Consider the following 16,631-nt stretch of genomic DNA (forward strand, 5'->3'; position numbering starts at 1 on the left):
GGAAACCAGCTGCTGTATTTGTGCGTGGAGCCAAAGGGCTGGTATCAAGAAAACCAGCGTTAAACGTTAGCGCTTCCTGTCTGCGTCTGAATTGAGCCCCAAAAATTAAGCTAAAGGGCGATACCAGCGCGGGCCCTGCGGCCGGGCAGGCCCGGCGGGCCCCCGGAACCAAAGGGCGCGGCCGTGCTGCCGGCCGACCCCGCGCACGGCGGCCGGAAGTGGGGGGAAGGCCAGCGCGGACCCGCCGGCAGTGCCCCGCTCGGTGCCGGCGGGGCGGTGCGTGGCCCGGCCCGGCCGCGGTGGGTGAGTCCGTCCCTCCGTCCCTCTTCCCCTCCTTCCTTCCCGTACCTGCGGCGTGACGGGGCCGGAGCGGCCCACCCGGCGGAGCACACTGGGGCGGCGGTGGGGGGGACGCTCTTAAAGGAGACGCGCCTTGCGCCGGGCTCTTAAAGGGACAGAACACCTCTTGCTGAGCTCTTAAAGGGCCAGTGCACTTTGTGCTAAGCAATTCAAGCGCCAGCATGCCGCAGACTCCCTGTGTTGGGGTGAGAGGAAAGGGGCTGCCTCTCCAGCTGCGGCGGGGGCAGAGCAGCAGCCGGGCTCCCGGCTCCCTGCCAAGGGCCAGGCCTGGGTGAAGCTGGGTGGGCAGGAGGAGCCGCGCCACTGTGGCCACGAACCTGGTGGCAGGGTGGAGGTGAGACCCCAGCTTTGGGGTGCGGCCATCCTGGGGTGCCGCCGTGATGGATTCAGGGCTCGTCCCCTTTCCATGGCGTTGCCCTGGACTCACCAGGATGCTCCTGTCTGCACCAACCTCCGTGTCCGTTGACCCTATTGCCGTGGTTCTGTAAAAGCGGGTCCTGCTGCCACGGCCATGGGTGGAGAGACCCAAACACTGTCCCTCCAGCACAGCCCTGGTGTGAGGCCCTGGTGTGAGGCAGTGCATGTTGGTAAAAGACTCTCATCCTCAGAAACTTCCCTGCATGTCCTTAATTGTTTAGGTTTTTTTTTTTTCTGACTGAAATTTCTGTTTGGAAATCAGTCAAAGGTCTGATTCACTCGGGAGCGAATCGCCGCTTGGGAATGTCAAGGTGGTAAACATACAATTAATTAAATGTGGTACTTGGAAGGTGGCCGTGAGAAAGCATTTCCCAGATAGTGCTCTGTCAACGGTGCCAGTTTGTTTTTTAAATTAATGAGAGCATATATCATGCCGTCTCTGGCCTGTGGCTGCTGGCAGCCGGTTGAGCTGATGGACGGGGATGCCAGCTCAATGCATAATCTGTTTTCTAAAAGCAAATTGGAATATTAAAAATTCATTCCTATCCTTGGCTCGCACCCGCTCTCAGCATTTTAAATAATGGGGTGGTTGACTCTGTGTTCAGCTTGGGGAGGACGTTTCGTTCTGCTGACTGTCGCCACAGCATCGATCATGCTTTTGCCAGCGTCTGTCTGCAGGTGCAGCGTCCCCCCAATGGCTCCCAGCCCCATGGGGACGTCACAGCCCGAAACTGCCACGGGTTGTCCCCACGGCCATGGGGCACAGCGTTGCCTGTGATCCTGGGGATCAGCCTGATTCTTTTTTAGTCATCACATCTAGGGACAAAGGCGAGAAGTGTGGGGAAGGCCTGGTGAAGGTCTCATGCCCAGCCTGCTTGGGGACGGTTGTGTCAAGGCAGGCGAGGGCTGTCCAGGAACAGCAGCACTGTCCCTGCGTGGCCCCAGCTCACTGCTGAGGGCTCCATTTTGCGGGTCAGTGAAAGTCAGGTTAGCCACGGCTGTGTGTTGTGTAACCCCAACCTACCCCTGCGCGTTGGAAGCTCAGCAAGAGAAGGCATGAGCGTTGTCTTCAGAGAGGGACTCAGGAGCAGGTCTCCCAGGGCTGGCTGGCTCAGGATTGGATTTAAGGTTTTTGGGGCTGCTTGCATTGCCACAGAGCAAGGGTGGTCTCCCCCATGGCACTGATGTAACCCGTTCCCTCCAGGGGCTGACGCATGATGGCCCACAGCCAGTCTCGGAAGCGACCGCGAAGCAGGAGCAAAAGCAATTCTCGGAGCAGAGAGGAGAGGAAGGAGAAGAAAAGGAGGAAGAGCAGCAAGGACTCACACCGGGGCAGCAGCTCTCCTCCAAGGAAGCGGACCTCTGGGTCGCACAGACACAAGTCAAGCTCAGCTGCAGGCAGGGAAGGTAGGGGAAAGGCCTGCAACCCTGTGCTTTCATCACGTATTCCTGGGGTAGGTGCACGGAGGGGGCCTAGGTGGGAGAAGAGGATCCCAGCTTTTAGCTAAATCAGTCTCTGTTGCTTTGCTGTGAACTTTGTGCCCATTTTAGTTTTGTTCTGATAAGTGCAGAGCCCTAGAGCCCCTCTGCGTGCTGGTCTGGCAGCGTGGCACCACACACTGTGATGTGTTAAAGGTGTCGGCAAAGAGGGGACTTTGCCCCGGCCTTGGGGGCTTTGCCGTTCAGGCAAGAAAGAAATCAGGCTGGGAGGGGGATGAGCAGCATCTCTGCTGCCACGAGGCCAGAGCTGCTCTACTCAACTCTTCTTATATATTGCAGAAAAGAAGAAGGAAGGGAAGGACAAAAAGAAGAAGGCGGCAAGTACCTCTTCCTCTGAGACAGCATCTTCATCCACTGGCTCCTCATCTTCCTCTTCCTCCAGCTCCTCTTCTGATGACTCCAGTGACAGTGACTCCAAAACAAAGAAGAGTCGACATGGGAAAAAAAAGCGAGTGAAACAGAAGGACAAGAAGAAGAAGAAGAAGAGAATAAAGAAGAAATCAAAAAAGAAGTCAAAGGAAAGGGCTAAGGAGGAGAAAGCCAAGGGAGAAGCGGTGCCCGGCCCCTCACTGGAACAGTGGCAGAAGGAGTCACTGGTGGACTCCGGACCAGGTAATGATGGTGTTTCCCTCCCGCTGATGTCAGGGCAGTCAAGCGTCGCGCTGGGGAAAGACACTCACACGTTGCCCTTCCTGGGACACACATGAGGTGTCTGAGGGAAGCAGGGCTGTGTACAGGGAGAAGCTCCAGACTCTCCTCCCTCCTATGTACTGTGGCTGCCTTCGAGCCACACCAGGTAAACGTAAGGAGCCACATTCAGAGAGTCATTTGTGAAGTGTTTGGATGTTGTTACTGATGTGAGTGGGGAACAAACATGCCTGATAGAAGGTCACGGTCTGCAGTGACAAACAGGCAAAGCTGGTGCTGGCTTTGGGAGGTGAAGTGGCCCTTCCTTGCATGGTTCATCACTGAACCCCCGAGTACCGCCGGGAAGCTGGTGCGGCACCTGTGTCTGTTCACTGCAGGCGTGGTGCTGCGACCCTCGGCCAGGAGCCGGCCCCACCAGCACAGCTCTAACTCATGCATTCCAGTTTTGACAGACGAACAAAAATCCCGAATCCAGGCTATGAAGCCAATGACAAAGGAAGAATGGGACGCGAGGCAGAGTGTCATAAGAAGAGTTGTGGACCCAGAAACGGGGAGAACCAGGTATGATCCCTGGGGAGAAGGGAGGCAGGTTGTCCATTCCCATCCGTGGTGTGTGGGTTGGAGTCCTGGAGGATGCTGGTCCACGACCCTGCAGTACCATGTGTGGACCCAGGTTCCCTTCAGCAGAAAAGGCCAAGGCCTGAGCCGATCCCTTGTGGATCCCCTCCCATCAGACCTGGTGTAACTCGCCCAGAAAGTGACACGTTTGACACCAAATTATCGAACTGTGCTGGGGCTCCATGTGAGTGGCACCAGGCTGCATCCCAGCCCAGAGCTGTGGGATGCAGAGATACCGGAGCACCTGGCTGCTGGAGGCAGAAGGTTCCTTGTGCTGTGAAGAGTTCAGCTTCCTCCCATTAAACAGGACTCTGCAACAGGGGCAGAACAGGAACCAGAGGGGCGACTGGCACCTTTCTACGCCACTGCTTCACACACTTGCCTGTCGGCTTCAAAGCACATACACACTCAGCCCCGGTTAGCACTCGGCTGCAAGTGAGGGGGGAGTGTGTGCCCCTTGGGGTTACAGACAACAATCAAACCAAAGTTTGTTTAGCTGCCAAATAGAAATGACCCAGTTTTTAATAAACTGCATCTTCTCAGCAAGCAGAAAACATCATGCTGAAGAGAACTGGGTATGACAAGTCCAGTCTTAAAATAGAAGGCAGCCTGCAGGGCTCAGGGAGGTGTGGAACAAAGGTCGGTTCCCTGTAAGGCATGTAATGAAGACAATTAAATTTCTCTTCATGTTTGGAGGTGTGAGCTGCCTCTGACACTGCTTGGAATTTGCTCAGCAAGATGCTCCCTGCTTTGGCTGCCTTTCAGGCCCAAACCGGCTCCTGTTTCTGAATGGCTCTGCAGTTTCCTGGGGCAGCCAGGACCAGACCTGAACTCTGTGTGAAAAAAGAAAGAGGTTTTACAGGGCTTGGGGCCACTGCTGTTGACAGAAAATCCTGCAGGTGGTGGGGTGGCAGGAGATGCTTTTAGTAAGAGTGTTTTCTCTCGCTGGGTGCAAGTGTGACTGGTTCTGTGCACAGACACTGCCCACAGCCTTGGGGCAGGGACGGCTGGCCCATGCAGGGGAATGCTGATTTTCTTGCTGTAGCATGGTGACATTAATCCCACAAGAGCAGTGGAAAATCCTGCTGTGCTGTTTAAGCTTGATATGGCCAAAAAAACCCCAACCACATCATGCAGCTTCAGGGGTGGGTTGGCACTGGCCTTGCCTAGAGGCGCATCAGCCCAGGACCTGGTCCCAGGCACAGCAGCAGCCCTTGGCGTGGGGGGTCAGCACCTTCTGCAGCTGGGAAACAGCGAGGCTGGCGGGAACTTGCCAGTAGCCCTCACGGCTCGTGGGCCTGTGTTTGTCTTCCAGGCTTATTAAGGGAGATGGAGAAGTACTAGAAGAAATCGTCAGCAAGGAGAGGCACAAGGAGATTAACAAGGTAGTGGGGACTTGCCACCAGCATGAGCTGCTGGTGGGTGGGAGGGTGCAGCCGGGGAGGTGCTGCACCTGCCAGAGGCGTTGTCTTGCCTCCCTAGGGAATCCCACTGACTCTACCAGGGCAAACCAAGCCCTGGCAGTTCCGCAGGGGCCCCCACGGGTGGGCGCTGGTGGTCCTTCATCTTGGGCAGGCAGCACTGTGAGCACCTTTGTGCTGTGCTCTCCTTTACAGCAAGCCACCCGGGGGGACGGGCTGGCCTTCCAGGTGCGGACCGGGATGCTGCAGTGAGCGCCAGCCCCGCCGGGAGCCTGTCCTGCTGCCGGTGCCAGCCTAGGCATGAGCCTCTGGCCCTGGACCATGCAGACAGCACCACGTCACGATGCTTCCCCAGGGGCAGTTTCCAGCTGCTCTGTAAGTTACTGACTGGGAAGGAGAGCCATTTAATGCTTCATCTCCCAATAAAACAGCTTCTCCCCTCTCTGTCCAGACTGGGGCCAGCGGGGCTGTAACACACTTAGACCTGCTCGCCCCAATGCCTTTTTTGAGGCCGGAGATGCTCAGCAGCACCCTGGGGACAGGCTCGCTGGCGCCGGGCACCTAGAGGTGCTGTTGCTGCCCCTCAGCTCCAGGCTTTGAGGGGCAGGAGCCAGTGCTGTGGACAGGACAGGGTATGTGCTGGGGCTGCAACATAGGCAGCTGGCTGCCATTTCTTCCCTTGAGGGGCTGCTCTTGGCCCCTTCCTTGCTGGCTCTGCATGCCCCACGCTTGCCCGGTGCTGCAGGCTCGTGGGCCCTTTGCACTCACCCACCCTGCTCGGAGAGGAGCGGCCGTACTGCTGCATGGCTCTGCTCAGGCTGCAGCTCTCTGCGCCTTCAAGTGCCACCCTCTGCTGCACCCCAGGGGCTTGACTCGGCCTTTCTGCAGCTTCATCTCAGCACGTGGCGCTGGGGGAGCACGGGCCTGGCACAGCGCGCCGGGTCGCGGGCAGGTGTGCTTTGCAGAGGGGTGGCTTTGCTTTGCTCTCCGTTTCTGCACGTGACTTATGCGTCCCTTCCCCACAGTGCAGGCCCCAGGCAGCGTTGGGGCTCTGGGCTTATTGGAGCCCGTGCCTATGGCGGCTGTGAAGCCAGCAGCTGGCCTTTCTCCCCAGCTGCAAAGTCCATAAATCTACAAAAAAAAAAAAAAGGACAAATGGGTCAAAGGACAACTGGGTCCCGCAGGACTGATCTGCGCGGAGGATTTCCACGTTCTGTTCCTTGCTGTAACCCCATTAAACTGGCGCCTGCTCACGTCTTGGGTTTTGTGGCTTGTCTGTTTCTAGAATCTCCCAAAAAAAGCAGACAGAGAAGAGCCTTCCTGTTTCTTTAATCTGTGTAACTCACAATGATACTGTACACAAAGCACACCCAGGCATTGAACGATGCACTAACAGCAAGGAGGAGAAGGAAGTTGTACAGAAGGTTTGTCACACACAAGCGAGTCATCTGCACGGTACTGTATACACAGAGGCGTACCCAGCGCGGCTGCCGGCGCCCTCGGGCATGCCCTCCGGTGGTTCCCCACACACGTCCATTACCCCTAAAGCAATTTTTTATAAATAAAATATAACTAACATCGTTGGAATATAAAATTGACAGTCGAGGATATCAACAGGCAGAGGGTGCTGAGGACAGGGCGGGGACCGTAAGGCTTCTAGAACTAATAGGAAATGCAGCAAACGGTGCGATACCTGAAGAAGGGGCTGCTACAGCAAGCACGGCGGCTGCTGGGCGGAGCGGGAGTTTGTTAGTAACCCTTTGGCTAGTTACTGCTCTCGGCTCGCGTATCGGACACTGTAAACGTTTTTGGTATTAGAATTTCGCCTCATCTGACTGAGTGATCTAGCAAACCCAGGAAAATGACTCGGAGGGAATGCATGGGCTCCTCTTTTTGTTTTTAAAAGACTTTAAAGGGACAGCATCAGGTAGAAAGTCTGGCCCAATAGTGCAGTAATACAAAAACCTGCTTTTTATAAAAAATCTGAGCTCCACAGCAGAGTTTGATTCCCATGGAAACAATTAAAAAAAAAAAAGAAAGACTGAGGCAGCCTGTGCAGCGCGAGCTGTATTGTGCTAGTGTGCGAGAACAGGACGTGGGCTGCAGCAGAAGCAGCGCGACTGTCGCCGGTCACGCCGATGGCTGCCCAGACAACGGTGACGGGGCGGAGTACAAGAAACTTCATATTCTTTCATTTCAAAACAAACAAGTTATTTGTAATGAAGATAAATTAGGTCTGTAACCTGACAGCGCCCCTTCAGTAAGGGTGGAATATACATTCATCTTTCCCTCACTGCATCCAAACGGATCCTCTTCCATACACGTGGAAAGGCGTCGGGTCACATGCATTGCTCTCCAAAACAGCTCGGAACAAACAGGTTATAAACACAGAGTTAAACTATTGCTATTGTTCTTTGAGTGAGTAGCACGTTGATCTTTGCTTCAGATAGATGAGTGCCAGATGGGGGCGGCTGAGGATAGATTGATGTAGACTATGATGGACTGAATCGGTGGAGAAAAACTTATTGGCATATTTCCTGGTAACTACACCCACCTCATCTGGTATTATTGCAGCAATAAAGGTCCTGCTCTACAATTGCTTCTCCGTGTTGGATCCGTGCACTGGCAACAGATGGGGGGCCAGGGAAAGGACCTGGGCAAGTTTCAAGAAGCTGAACAAAGGATGAGGATGGAGGTGCTATGATTGTCAGTCTGACTGGTTAGTAGCTGTTTAAAACATGAAGTGATGGAGAGGTGAGTATAATATTGCACTTCTGCATTCATTGACAGTTACATTAAACTTGGTCCATAAAATAATTGCTTTGTACATAATGCCTGAAACAAAAAGCTACATTTTTAAATATTAATAAACCCTGAAGGTTCCAGTCCCTCTAGACATTTTTTTCCTCTACATAAATAAATAACTTTCAATTTTATATATCCACTTTTTATGTTGAACATTTACATTCGCCTCTGTTTTACACTATCTACACATAAGAAAATGTGAACATCTCGTCAGCATTAGAAAATGTACAGATCATGCCTTGGTTGTGGACTTGGAGGAAAGCTGAATTTTGCAAAGGCCATATCCAAATTTGCAGAAATCATTTTGTGATGCAGTTTGGTGACTTCACAGGATGGATTGTGGCTTGGCTTCCTACTCAGATGGCATCTGTTTGATAGAACATTCGACTAGCAAATAGCTGGGACAATTCACATTGTTTTTAAACCCAGTAAGCTCTGGATGTACATTCACAGAGAGCTAAGCTGAGTTGGCAGAAGGGGAAGTCAGTTTTCGGTAACGAAAGTCATCAGATACATTCTGTAATCGAGTAATTATCAAAAAGAAGTGGTTAAACATTTTGCAGTCAGGCTGCAAGACGTAAGAGACGCACTGGGCGGCGAGCGGGCAGCTGGGTTTGAGTGCTCCACCGGCTCGGACGCCGTGGGGCAGCTCAGCACTGTCCCTCCTCTGCCTCCGCTTCGACCCTCCAGCGCCACGAACACACGAGATCTACCTTGGATGTCTGATGAGTTAGATTTGCCTACCGTGGCCCAGAGCCAATTAGCAGAGCAGTGTTCACAGTGCTGCGTGTCTCAGTGCGGCCGTCCTGCACTTCATATTGAAACAGTTAATAAAATGAAGCAGCCAGTCTAAAAAATTCTTTGTTATAAATAAGATCCTCGTAAGTAGAAAGTGATATAAAGACAGGGAAGTGTGGTGGGGGAAAGCAGGGTTACACCTAGTCCGGGAGCTCGGTAGGACTATAAAACCTCCACATGAAGAGGCCAACTGGAGTCTGTAAATGGGCACCCCGGAGCCCCTGGGGAGGATGCCCCTCCGCCCCAGGAGGTGTGTGCAAGGAGGGAACTGGGCCCTTCGCTGGGGCCAGGCCGACCCGGGAGGACAGGACGAAGGCCTCGCTCTAGGCACTGTTCTCCTGCGCTGCTGCAGAGCGATGCGCTCCCGTTCCTGTGCCGGTGACAGCGGCCAACAGCGAGCACGCGCCCTGCGTGCCGGCAGCTCCCCTCTGCCAGGCGCCCAGCCCCGGCTCGCTCCAGCAGCACACAAACCATCGGCTCGGGCACATCCACTGAGAAACACACCAGGAAAATTAAGATATGGCCTTTTCTTAAGCTTGCCTGACATTGTTGGCACACTTCCTTACAGTCTCCTTACTGCTGGAAAAACTTCTGCACAGATTTTTTTTTTTAAATATATACATATATATACACGTGTGTGTGCATATGTATATGCACATATGTATACATATACACACACACCCTGGCTTAGCAATATTTCATTGTCATGCACTACAAACAGTTAGGTGTAGCTACATGAGATGGTAACAGGTTTCCATTCTAAAAATCATCAGTGCAAAAAACAATGAGGTTTTACAGTTCAGTAACTACAGGTAAGAGAAGCGAGTCTAGTTCCCATGAAAGCTGCTACTGAACTTGGAGAGAACCTGGGAAGAAGAAAACGTCTCGGAGGTGGGTGTTGAGAGAGTCAGACCCTGCATTTGGATGAGAACTGCAATGCAATCTAGCCGCTGAGTGCCTTCAGCTGCTTCCAAATATACGGTGGTTACTTTTGGAAATAATATATAGCGAGAATATTTGGAGACTTTAACAGCGAATTAAGTGTCTGAGGTTTGTAACAGCTCAAACAAAATAGCTTGTATTCCTCTTTAATAGGTCAACGCATTAAATTCCATCGGCTTCTAAAAGGTCTCTTTAAAAAATAACAGTAATAACAATAACGACCCCACTTTCATGGGCGTGAATCTGCCGACATTCTGCCTCTACCAAGAGCATCGATACATCTTTAAGTTTTGCCACTGCACGTACTCCTTGAGAAAGTGGCTGAACTTGAAGCTGTTTGTACAGGTAAAGCTCTCGGTTGCTCTGCCTGGCACAGCCCACGATAAATCCCTCGCTCAGGGCTGTCTGTGCTGGGGAAACGGCACGCTTACCAAACCCCAACCCCCCCGTGGCGGCACCGGCAGAGCACCTCAGTCTGACTCCTGGGACAACCAAGGACAAGTTCCCCCAGCCTCATACCCTGTTCCTGTGGCTCTGAGGACAGCACTCGGTCACGCGTATCGGAGCGATGGCTAACAAGGCGAGGAGGCACGTATTTACAGTCACTAAACCTGGATAAGAGAAGGAGGCAGGAGAGAGCGCGATCTTGACCTGGAGACTTTTCCCCCCAATTTCCAGCTGTTCCTTGGGCTCATGATGCACAAACCCGACGCTCCCGCTGCAAGGCCTGCACGTTCTGTGTGGGAAACATCCCATCTCTTCCCAGAATACCATGATGTTATTAGAGTAGCACCATATTTACCCTTCCAGCCCGTAACGCCGGCCTCGTCCCCCTTTCCTCATTTTCTCCTTCAGTGGCTGCAGCAGACAGTCGCTGGCTCTGGCCTGGCTACTTCTGCCCCAAGAGGCCAGATTCCAGCCGGGATGCTGCGCTCCGGCCCCAGCACCCCGTGGCGATGCTCATGCTTCTTTGGCTGCGTTCCCTGTCCCTCTCCTTGTCGCTGTCAGACTGGCTCTGGGTGCGTTCGGGGCGGTGGCCGGTGCTGGTGGCCGAAGGCTGGGAGGAGATGGTCCGCAGCAGGTGATTCCTCTTGCGCAGGAACTCGGTCTGGCTGGGCAGCCCGAAGCTGCCCTTCCGCAGCGCCATGCGCGTGGTGTTCTTGGCGGGGCGTGAGCGGTGGTTGTACTCCAGCTGGGCCAGGTGGGCCGCGTACCCTTCCGTGATGAACTGCGAGACAAGAGGGATGAGGGCAGGCGTTAGAGGGACAGGACACATTTCCCTGATAGCCACTGGCAGCCAGAACGTTTGCTGTGCCAGGTTCTCTGGGATTATGTACAAGACATGGAACTACTCAGACAGATGTGATGGGTCCTGGTATGCGGGACAGTTCCTGTCCTCTTGGCAAACACTAGCTCAGTCACCGGCCTTAATTTGACCAAATTCCCATTGCCCTCCTGCGGGAGGCCCTCGGCAGCACCTCCAGGGCTCAGACGAGCTCCTACCTGACACTGGCTCTGCAGCTTCTTGGTGGGTCGGCCAACAATGTAGATGTGCGTGGGCGGGAGGCTGATGGAGCTGTACACAGAGATGTCCTTCGTAGATCCATATGCCGCATGGATCCTCATGTGGAGCTGCAGGGAGAGAAAGCAACACGCGGTCAGAACATATGGGCACCCCGTGCTGCTCAACAGGTAGGGCTTTTTTTTTTTTTTTTTAATAGCTTTTGTGGGAATCTCAGGTCAATAACTTATGTAAGTTCCCAGCTGGATAATGCACCGCTGCGCAAAGTGCTAATTAACAGAGCTGGGGATGTTTACAGGCCAGAACAAGAGGAGCAACAGCAATACGAGCGCAGATCTCTGCTTGCTGACCCACAACTTTCCCTTGAGGTCTGCAGGGAGCACGGACGCCGCACACTTCACTGCCTACTTGTCACTGGGAGAGAGGAACAGTTTGCAACCCTCCGTGCAGCAGTCATTAGTGGGGATCGTTCCCCTCCGCCAGCCATGCTGCCACATGCAATACTGCTGCTTAACTCTGCTGGGCAGAGGGAGAGGGGACAGGCAGCAAAAAATGCTGCTTTCCAGGGATTTGTCTGCCTCCACCCCGAGCAGAGAGCAGCCCCTGGCCAACCTTTCCTTAGTGGGCTGAAGCAGGGGCTGGCAGGGGAGGTGTGGACACTGGTGCCACCACAGACCGGCTGGCTTTGCCCGCGGAGCCGCAGGCAGGCCAGGGAGATGGAAAGGAACTCTCGGACCCTGACACAAACTTGTTCTTCTGGAGAACAGGAGAGAGCAGGCAGCAAGTAAGGCCCAGCTGCTCCTGCCACTGTGACTCCGGCCGAAACGAGAGTCCCAGGGAGTTAAACGAGGGGCTTTCCTGCTATTCAAGGCAGGGCACAAGTGCTCGGGACGCTGGCAGTTCCTTCACTTGCCAGACAGAGAAAACCTTGTTTTATCTAGAGCTTTTCTGAGGCTCTGGGCTGAGTGACATCAAGACCTTGAGGAAGATGCTCTGTGGAGTCTCCCGTCAAGGCTGGGTGGTGCAAGGCCATTCCTGCAGCAGCTCCATGCCCTCCCAGACCTGCTGGTTACACCACAGGCAGCCAGAAAGCCACCAAAAAAAGTGCACGTGTGGGGAAAGGAGGCACTGCTGCCTGTTTCACGAAGCATTTGGTGTTGGAAGGAGCTGTGATCAAATGGGGCACTGCAGAGCAGAGATGACACAATTTAACAGCGTAGACACTTTTGCAGAGCAATAGAAGGATGAAAATAAAATGAACAGATTAATCACAGAATCATTAAGGCTGGAAAGGACCTTCAAGATTATCAGGTCCAACCATTAACCCAGCGCCACCATGTTCCCTAAACCATGTCCTGAAGTGCCACATCCACACATGTTTTTAACACTTCCAGAGATGGTGACTCCACCACCTCCCTGGGCAGCCTGTTCCAGTGCCTGACCACTCTCTCAGTGAAGAAATTTTTCCTAATATCCAGTCTAAACCTCCCCTGGCGCAACTTGAGGCCATTCCCTCTCGTCCTATCACTAGTTACTTGGGAGAAGAGGCCAACACCCTCGTCGCCACAACCCCCTTTCAGGTAGTTGTAGAGAGCGATGAGGTCTCCCCTCAGCCTCCTCTTCTCCAGACTAAACACCCCCAGTTCCCTCAGCCGCTCCTCATAGGACATGTGCTCCAGCCCCCTCACCAGCTTCGTTGCCCTTCTCTGGACATGCTCCAGCACCTCAACATCCTTCTTGTAGTGAGGGGCCCAAAACTGAACACAGGATTCAAGCTGCGGCCTCCCCAGTGCCGAGTACAGGGGCACAATCACTTCCCTACTCCTGCTGGCCACACTATTCCTGATACAGGCCAGGACGCTGTTGGCCTCCTTGGCCACCTGGGCACACTGCCGGCTCATATTCAGCCGGCTGTCAACCAGCACCCCCAGGTCCCTTTCCGCCGGGCAGCTCTCCAGCCACTCCTCCCCAAGCCTGTAGCATTGCATGGGGTTGTTGTGGCCAAAGTGCAGGGCCCAGCACTTGGCCTTATTAAACCTCGTACAGTTGGCCTCTGCCCATCGATCCAGCCTGTCCAGATCCCTCTGCAGAGCCCTCCTACCCTCCAGCAGATCAACACTCCCACCCAGCTTGGTGTCATCTGCAAACTTAGTGAGGGAGCACTCGATCCCCTCATCCAGATCATCTATAAAGATATTGAACAAGACCGGCCCCAGAATCTTTCGCTGTAGGTCACATGACTGCCAAGAGACTGGTGCCAACAGGGGCAATTGGATGAGGAGCAATCTAAACCCCTGCTACGATCATATTTCAGCAGACCCAGGCTTACGTCTGTGATGAGGGATTTCAGGAAGTTGGCCTTGTGCCGCAGCGGGTCGTGAACGAGCCCATCGCAGAAGGAAACAATGCCATGGGGGAAGTTGTGCTGTGCTAACCACGCTACCACCCTTTGCTTCTGCATGTCGGGGCGGCCCGTGACATAGATAATGAGGTAGCCAAGGTCTTGCCAGTGCCTAGAAGGAAAGCCACAAGTCAACGGATTGCAGACCTAGAGCAACACCAGCGTAAAACAAACTGACTGCCCCAGCCCCTGCCGCTGACCTTACAACGTCGACTGCTCCGGCACGGACTTTGGGGTCGCTGCCCATGATGGATACGCTGGCTGCAAAGGAGCCGTCGATGCTGAACACCACAAACTCCGTCCCCTTTGGCAGGACCGTGATGTAGCTGTCTGCATATGTGTGGTCACCCCTGAAAGGGATGCAGGTATTTATAGGCATCAAGCTATACAGATTCTTTCAGGAGGTATCAGTGTGTCCTGCAGCTCATCACAAGCCCAGCCCAAAGCCTCTAATAGTGATGCTACTCTCCATTACAGCAACGACAGGCACTGCGTGAAGGCCTCTGTGTTAAAGCGGGTCTGGAAATAGTGCTCTGGAGCCCTGCAGTCAGTGACTCAAAAAAAATACCCCCAGAAAACCATTGCTGGGTTCACCTCTGAAAAGATGGTCCTCTCCTCCCCCTTCTAGAGCTCAACACCAGCAAGTGGAGCTGAGCTGGAGCCCTTGGCCTATGAATTATCACAAGTACAGAGTTCTGTCCCTCAAGGACAAGATTACGGTCTTTAAAAACATGCTTAGTTGTGCAGGTTTGCAGATGACTGCAAGGCCATGTGTCTGTGGTACAGAAGGTCTGGTCTTGCAATGGGAGCTCAATTTCCATCCCGCTGATGATGTAGGAGTCAGAATAAAACATGGATCTTCCTCTTACAATTGTAGAGCACAAATGGCTTTCTCCTTCTCGCTGGCAAACCAGGCTCTGAACACACTGAACAATCAGAGCCGCCCCACAAGGAGGGACCGTATTCTACAGTCATCAAATTCCACTTTTGTTCCTCTTGCAAACCAAGCCCCAGCACCCCAAGGGACCTCACCTGACCACCATCTTGACGGGGTACACGCCAATGCCCAGGCGCCGGTTCTCAGGGATGACATAAGAAATCCTGCCACTGCTGTTGCTGATCTCTGTGTCGAAGTAAACCCACTCTCCTGACGGTGGCTGGGTCATGATGTGAATGTCCACCTGGGAATACAGCGAGGCTGGGTCAACAACAGCATTAAAGACAGAGACGAGTAGAACAGGCCAACCGTGGGGACCTTCCACCTGAGCCCTTCTGGACGGCAGCAGGGCTGGGTCTTGCCTCCACCCTCTGCACTTCACAGATGTGAGCTGAGAAGCACCCAAACATCGGGATGCTGGAATGAAACCCAGCCTCAGTGGTGAAGGGCTCCACCATGAATGCTGTTCCTGGTAGGAGGCACCACACAAGTCTGAGCAAGGGAACCTGGCCAAAATGCAAAGGTAGGAAACCCTGTCACGCTTCTCACCCCACGGGGCACAACCCCCATAGCAGTACCTTTTCTCCTGTGAGCGTGACCATATCTAATGGACCGTACATAAATCTTCCAGTTAAGGTCTGGGGCCCATCTTCATTAGCAATTGTGTCATTTATCCTGTGGTTGGCTGTGACGTTCTGCACAAGTCAAGGGGAAAAAACAAAACGAAAGTTTGCAGCGATGGACAGCCTCGCAGGGAAATGCCAAATATAACCAGACAAATTGGAGCATGAGTTTCTCTCTGCCACCCCACCCCCACAGCTCTCAGCTACAGAAAAGCATTTGACCCGTGGCAGAGGTGAGGTTCTGTGCCCCACATTGATGATGGATTTGACTGTACATGGCTGAAGAGCCAATTTCAGTATCAGTTTGTACATGCAATTCTGATACTGCCCATTAACTCTTACACTTCGGGTGTAAGAGGCATTACAAACAGCTGCCAGAGAATCTCGCTAATGTTGTTTCAGCTCTAGCAGAGAATTGCCCTCTTTTGGGAATCGGAGACATCTCCTGGGAACGAAGGGCGTTTACCGAGCAGAGAACTTGCATTATTGGACTTTGAAAGACCTTTGGTCCCTTTCCCTGACCCACAGCGACTGTTTTCTGTACTTTCCACAGACTTGAGGCCAAAAGGAGACCTGCTGGTACAGATCTTTCAGGTTGCTCTTTCACAATTACACAGGTAGGGTATAGTCACTAATATACACCAGCAGTGCAGCATCATCCTCTGTCTCTGCCATGGACAGACGCAGCTGTGCCCATGCTGGCCACGTTCAGTGCCATTCTTGCAGCCCAAATCGAAACCCCTCTACACGACAGCACATCCCCTGCCATGGAGGCAGCCCCAAAAACGCCCTTACCCGGAGCTTCACGTGCGTCCTCTTGCGGAGCCATTTCTCACGGGGCTTGGAGGGGGTGAAGACAGACACCTCCTTCCCATCCAGCTCCAAAACGCTCGAGTTCTCGTGCCTCATCACCTGTGGGAGGACAGATCCCGTCGAGACATCAGCCACTTGCGCAGCGGCCCCCTTCCCCTGCCCACGTTGTTCCGCATCTCCCGAGCCAGCGCTGAGTAAGGGCAATGCCTCGACGGAGGTGGCCTGGGTTCGCCTGCTGGGCGTCTGGCTTGGCAGCTCGCAGGTTTTACAGGCTGCTCCCTTAATTGCAAGGACAAGTGGTCTCTTCCGAACTAGCACAGCCTGCGGCCAGCACTGACTTAATCCCGGCTGGGACACAGGTTATTTAGATTGTGAGTCAGTTTTGTACCTCCTGAAACACAGCAGGACAAGCTCTGCACTTAGGCATCTGCCTTTCCTCAAGGCATTCATTAGCCTCTTCCCAGGATCTGCATGGGACCAGTCTACTTCAAACACAGATTTTCTGCCGTTCCCGTAATGGATCTAGCACCGGCTGCTCTGACCAGCCTCATGCCAACAAGTGCTGCTCCTTCAGCTCATTTCTTATCTCTTTTTAAACACATTTTGGACTGCTCCTGTCCCATGGCTTTTGCTCCCCTCATTTTGAGAGGAGACAAAACCATTGATTTGACCGCAGCAGAGGCGCACAGGGATCCGGCTCGGCCAGGCGCGAGGCAGAGCCCAGGGTGTCTGTCCATGCTGACCTTGTCCCCACGGTTGAGAGACCTCAAGGACTTCGTGCTGGTGGGATGTCACTGCACCAGAGCAAGGATCAGTGGAGCAAGGT

At 53.6% G+C, this 16,631-nt stretch overlaps 2 protein-coding genes across 4 annotated transcripts in view; one reads left to right on the forward strand and one right to left on the reverse strand.

Moving 5' to 3' along the window:
* Positions 1-1,991: 1,991 nt before the first annotated feature.
* ARL6IP4 (ARF like GTPase 6 interacting protein 4) lies at positions 1,992-5,216 on the forward strand (the record flags this gene model as incomplete). The annotated part of the gene is made up of 5 exons (XM_082007526.1): positions 1,992-2,184; positions 2,557-2,889; positions 3,369-3,486; positions 4,859-4,928; positions 5,160-5,216. 5 exons carry the CDS (start codon positions 1,992-1,994, stop codon positions 5,214-5,216), a joined length of 771 nt encoding a protein of 256 aa, XP_081863652.1.
* A 5,080-nt stretch (positions 5,217-10,296) lies between these two features.
* PITPNM2 (phosphatidylinositol transfer protein membrane associated 2) overlaps positions 10,297-16,631 on the reverse strand; it is a gene marked incomplete at its 5' end in the record, with an annotated part of 66,709 nt that continues 60,374 nt past the window's right edge. For all 3 annotated transcript variants that reach the window (XM_082007708.1, XM_082007709.1, XM_082007707.1), the window contains 7 exons: positions 10,297-10,737; positions 11,013-11,141; positions 13,361-13,544; positions 13,633-13,782; positions 14,465-14,613; positions 14,948-15,064; positions 15,788-15,904. In XM_082007708.1, coding sequence (XP_081863834.1) covers positions 10,399-10,737; positions 11,013-11,141; positions 13,361-13,544; positions 13,633-13,782; positions 14,465-14,613; positions 14,948-15,064; positions 15,788-15,904 — 1,185 coding nt within the window. In that variant the 3' untranslated portion in view covers positions 10,297-10,398. The remainder of the gene's footprint in view (positions 10,738-11,012; positions 11,142-13,360; positions 13,545-13,632; positions 13,783-14,464; positions 14,614-14,947; positions 15,065-15,787; positions 15,905-16,631) is intronic.

This window comes from Phaethon aethereus (assembly GCF_964289735.1).
Source record: "Phaethon aethereus genome assembly, chromosome: 17".
Taxonomy (NCBI): domain Eukaryota; kingdom Metazoa; phylum Chordata; class Aves; order Phaethontiformes; family Phaethontidae; genus Phaethon; species Phaethon aethereus.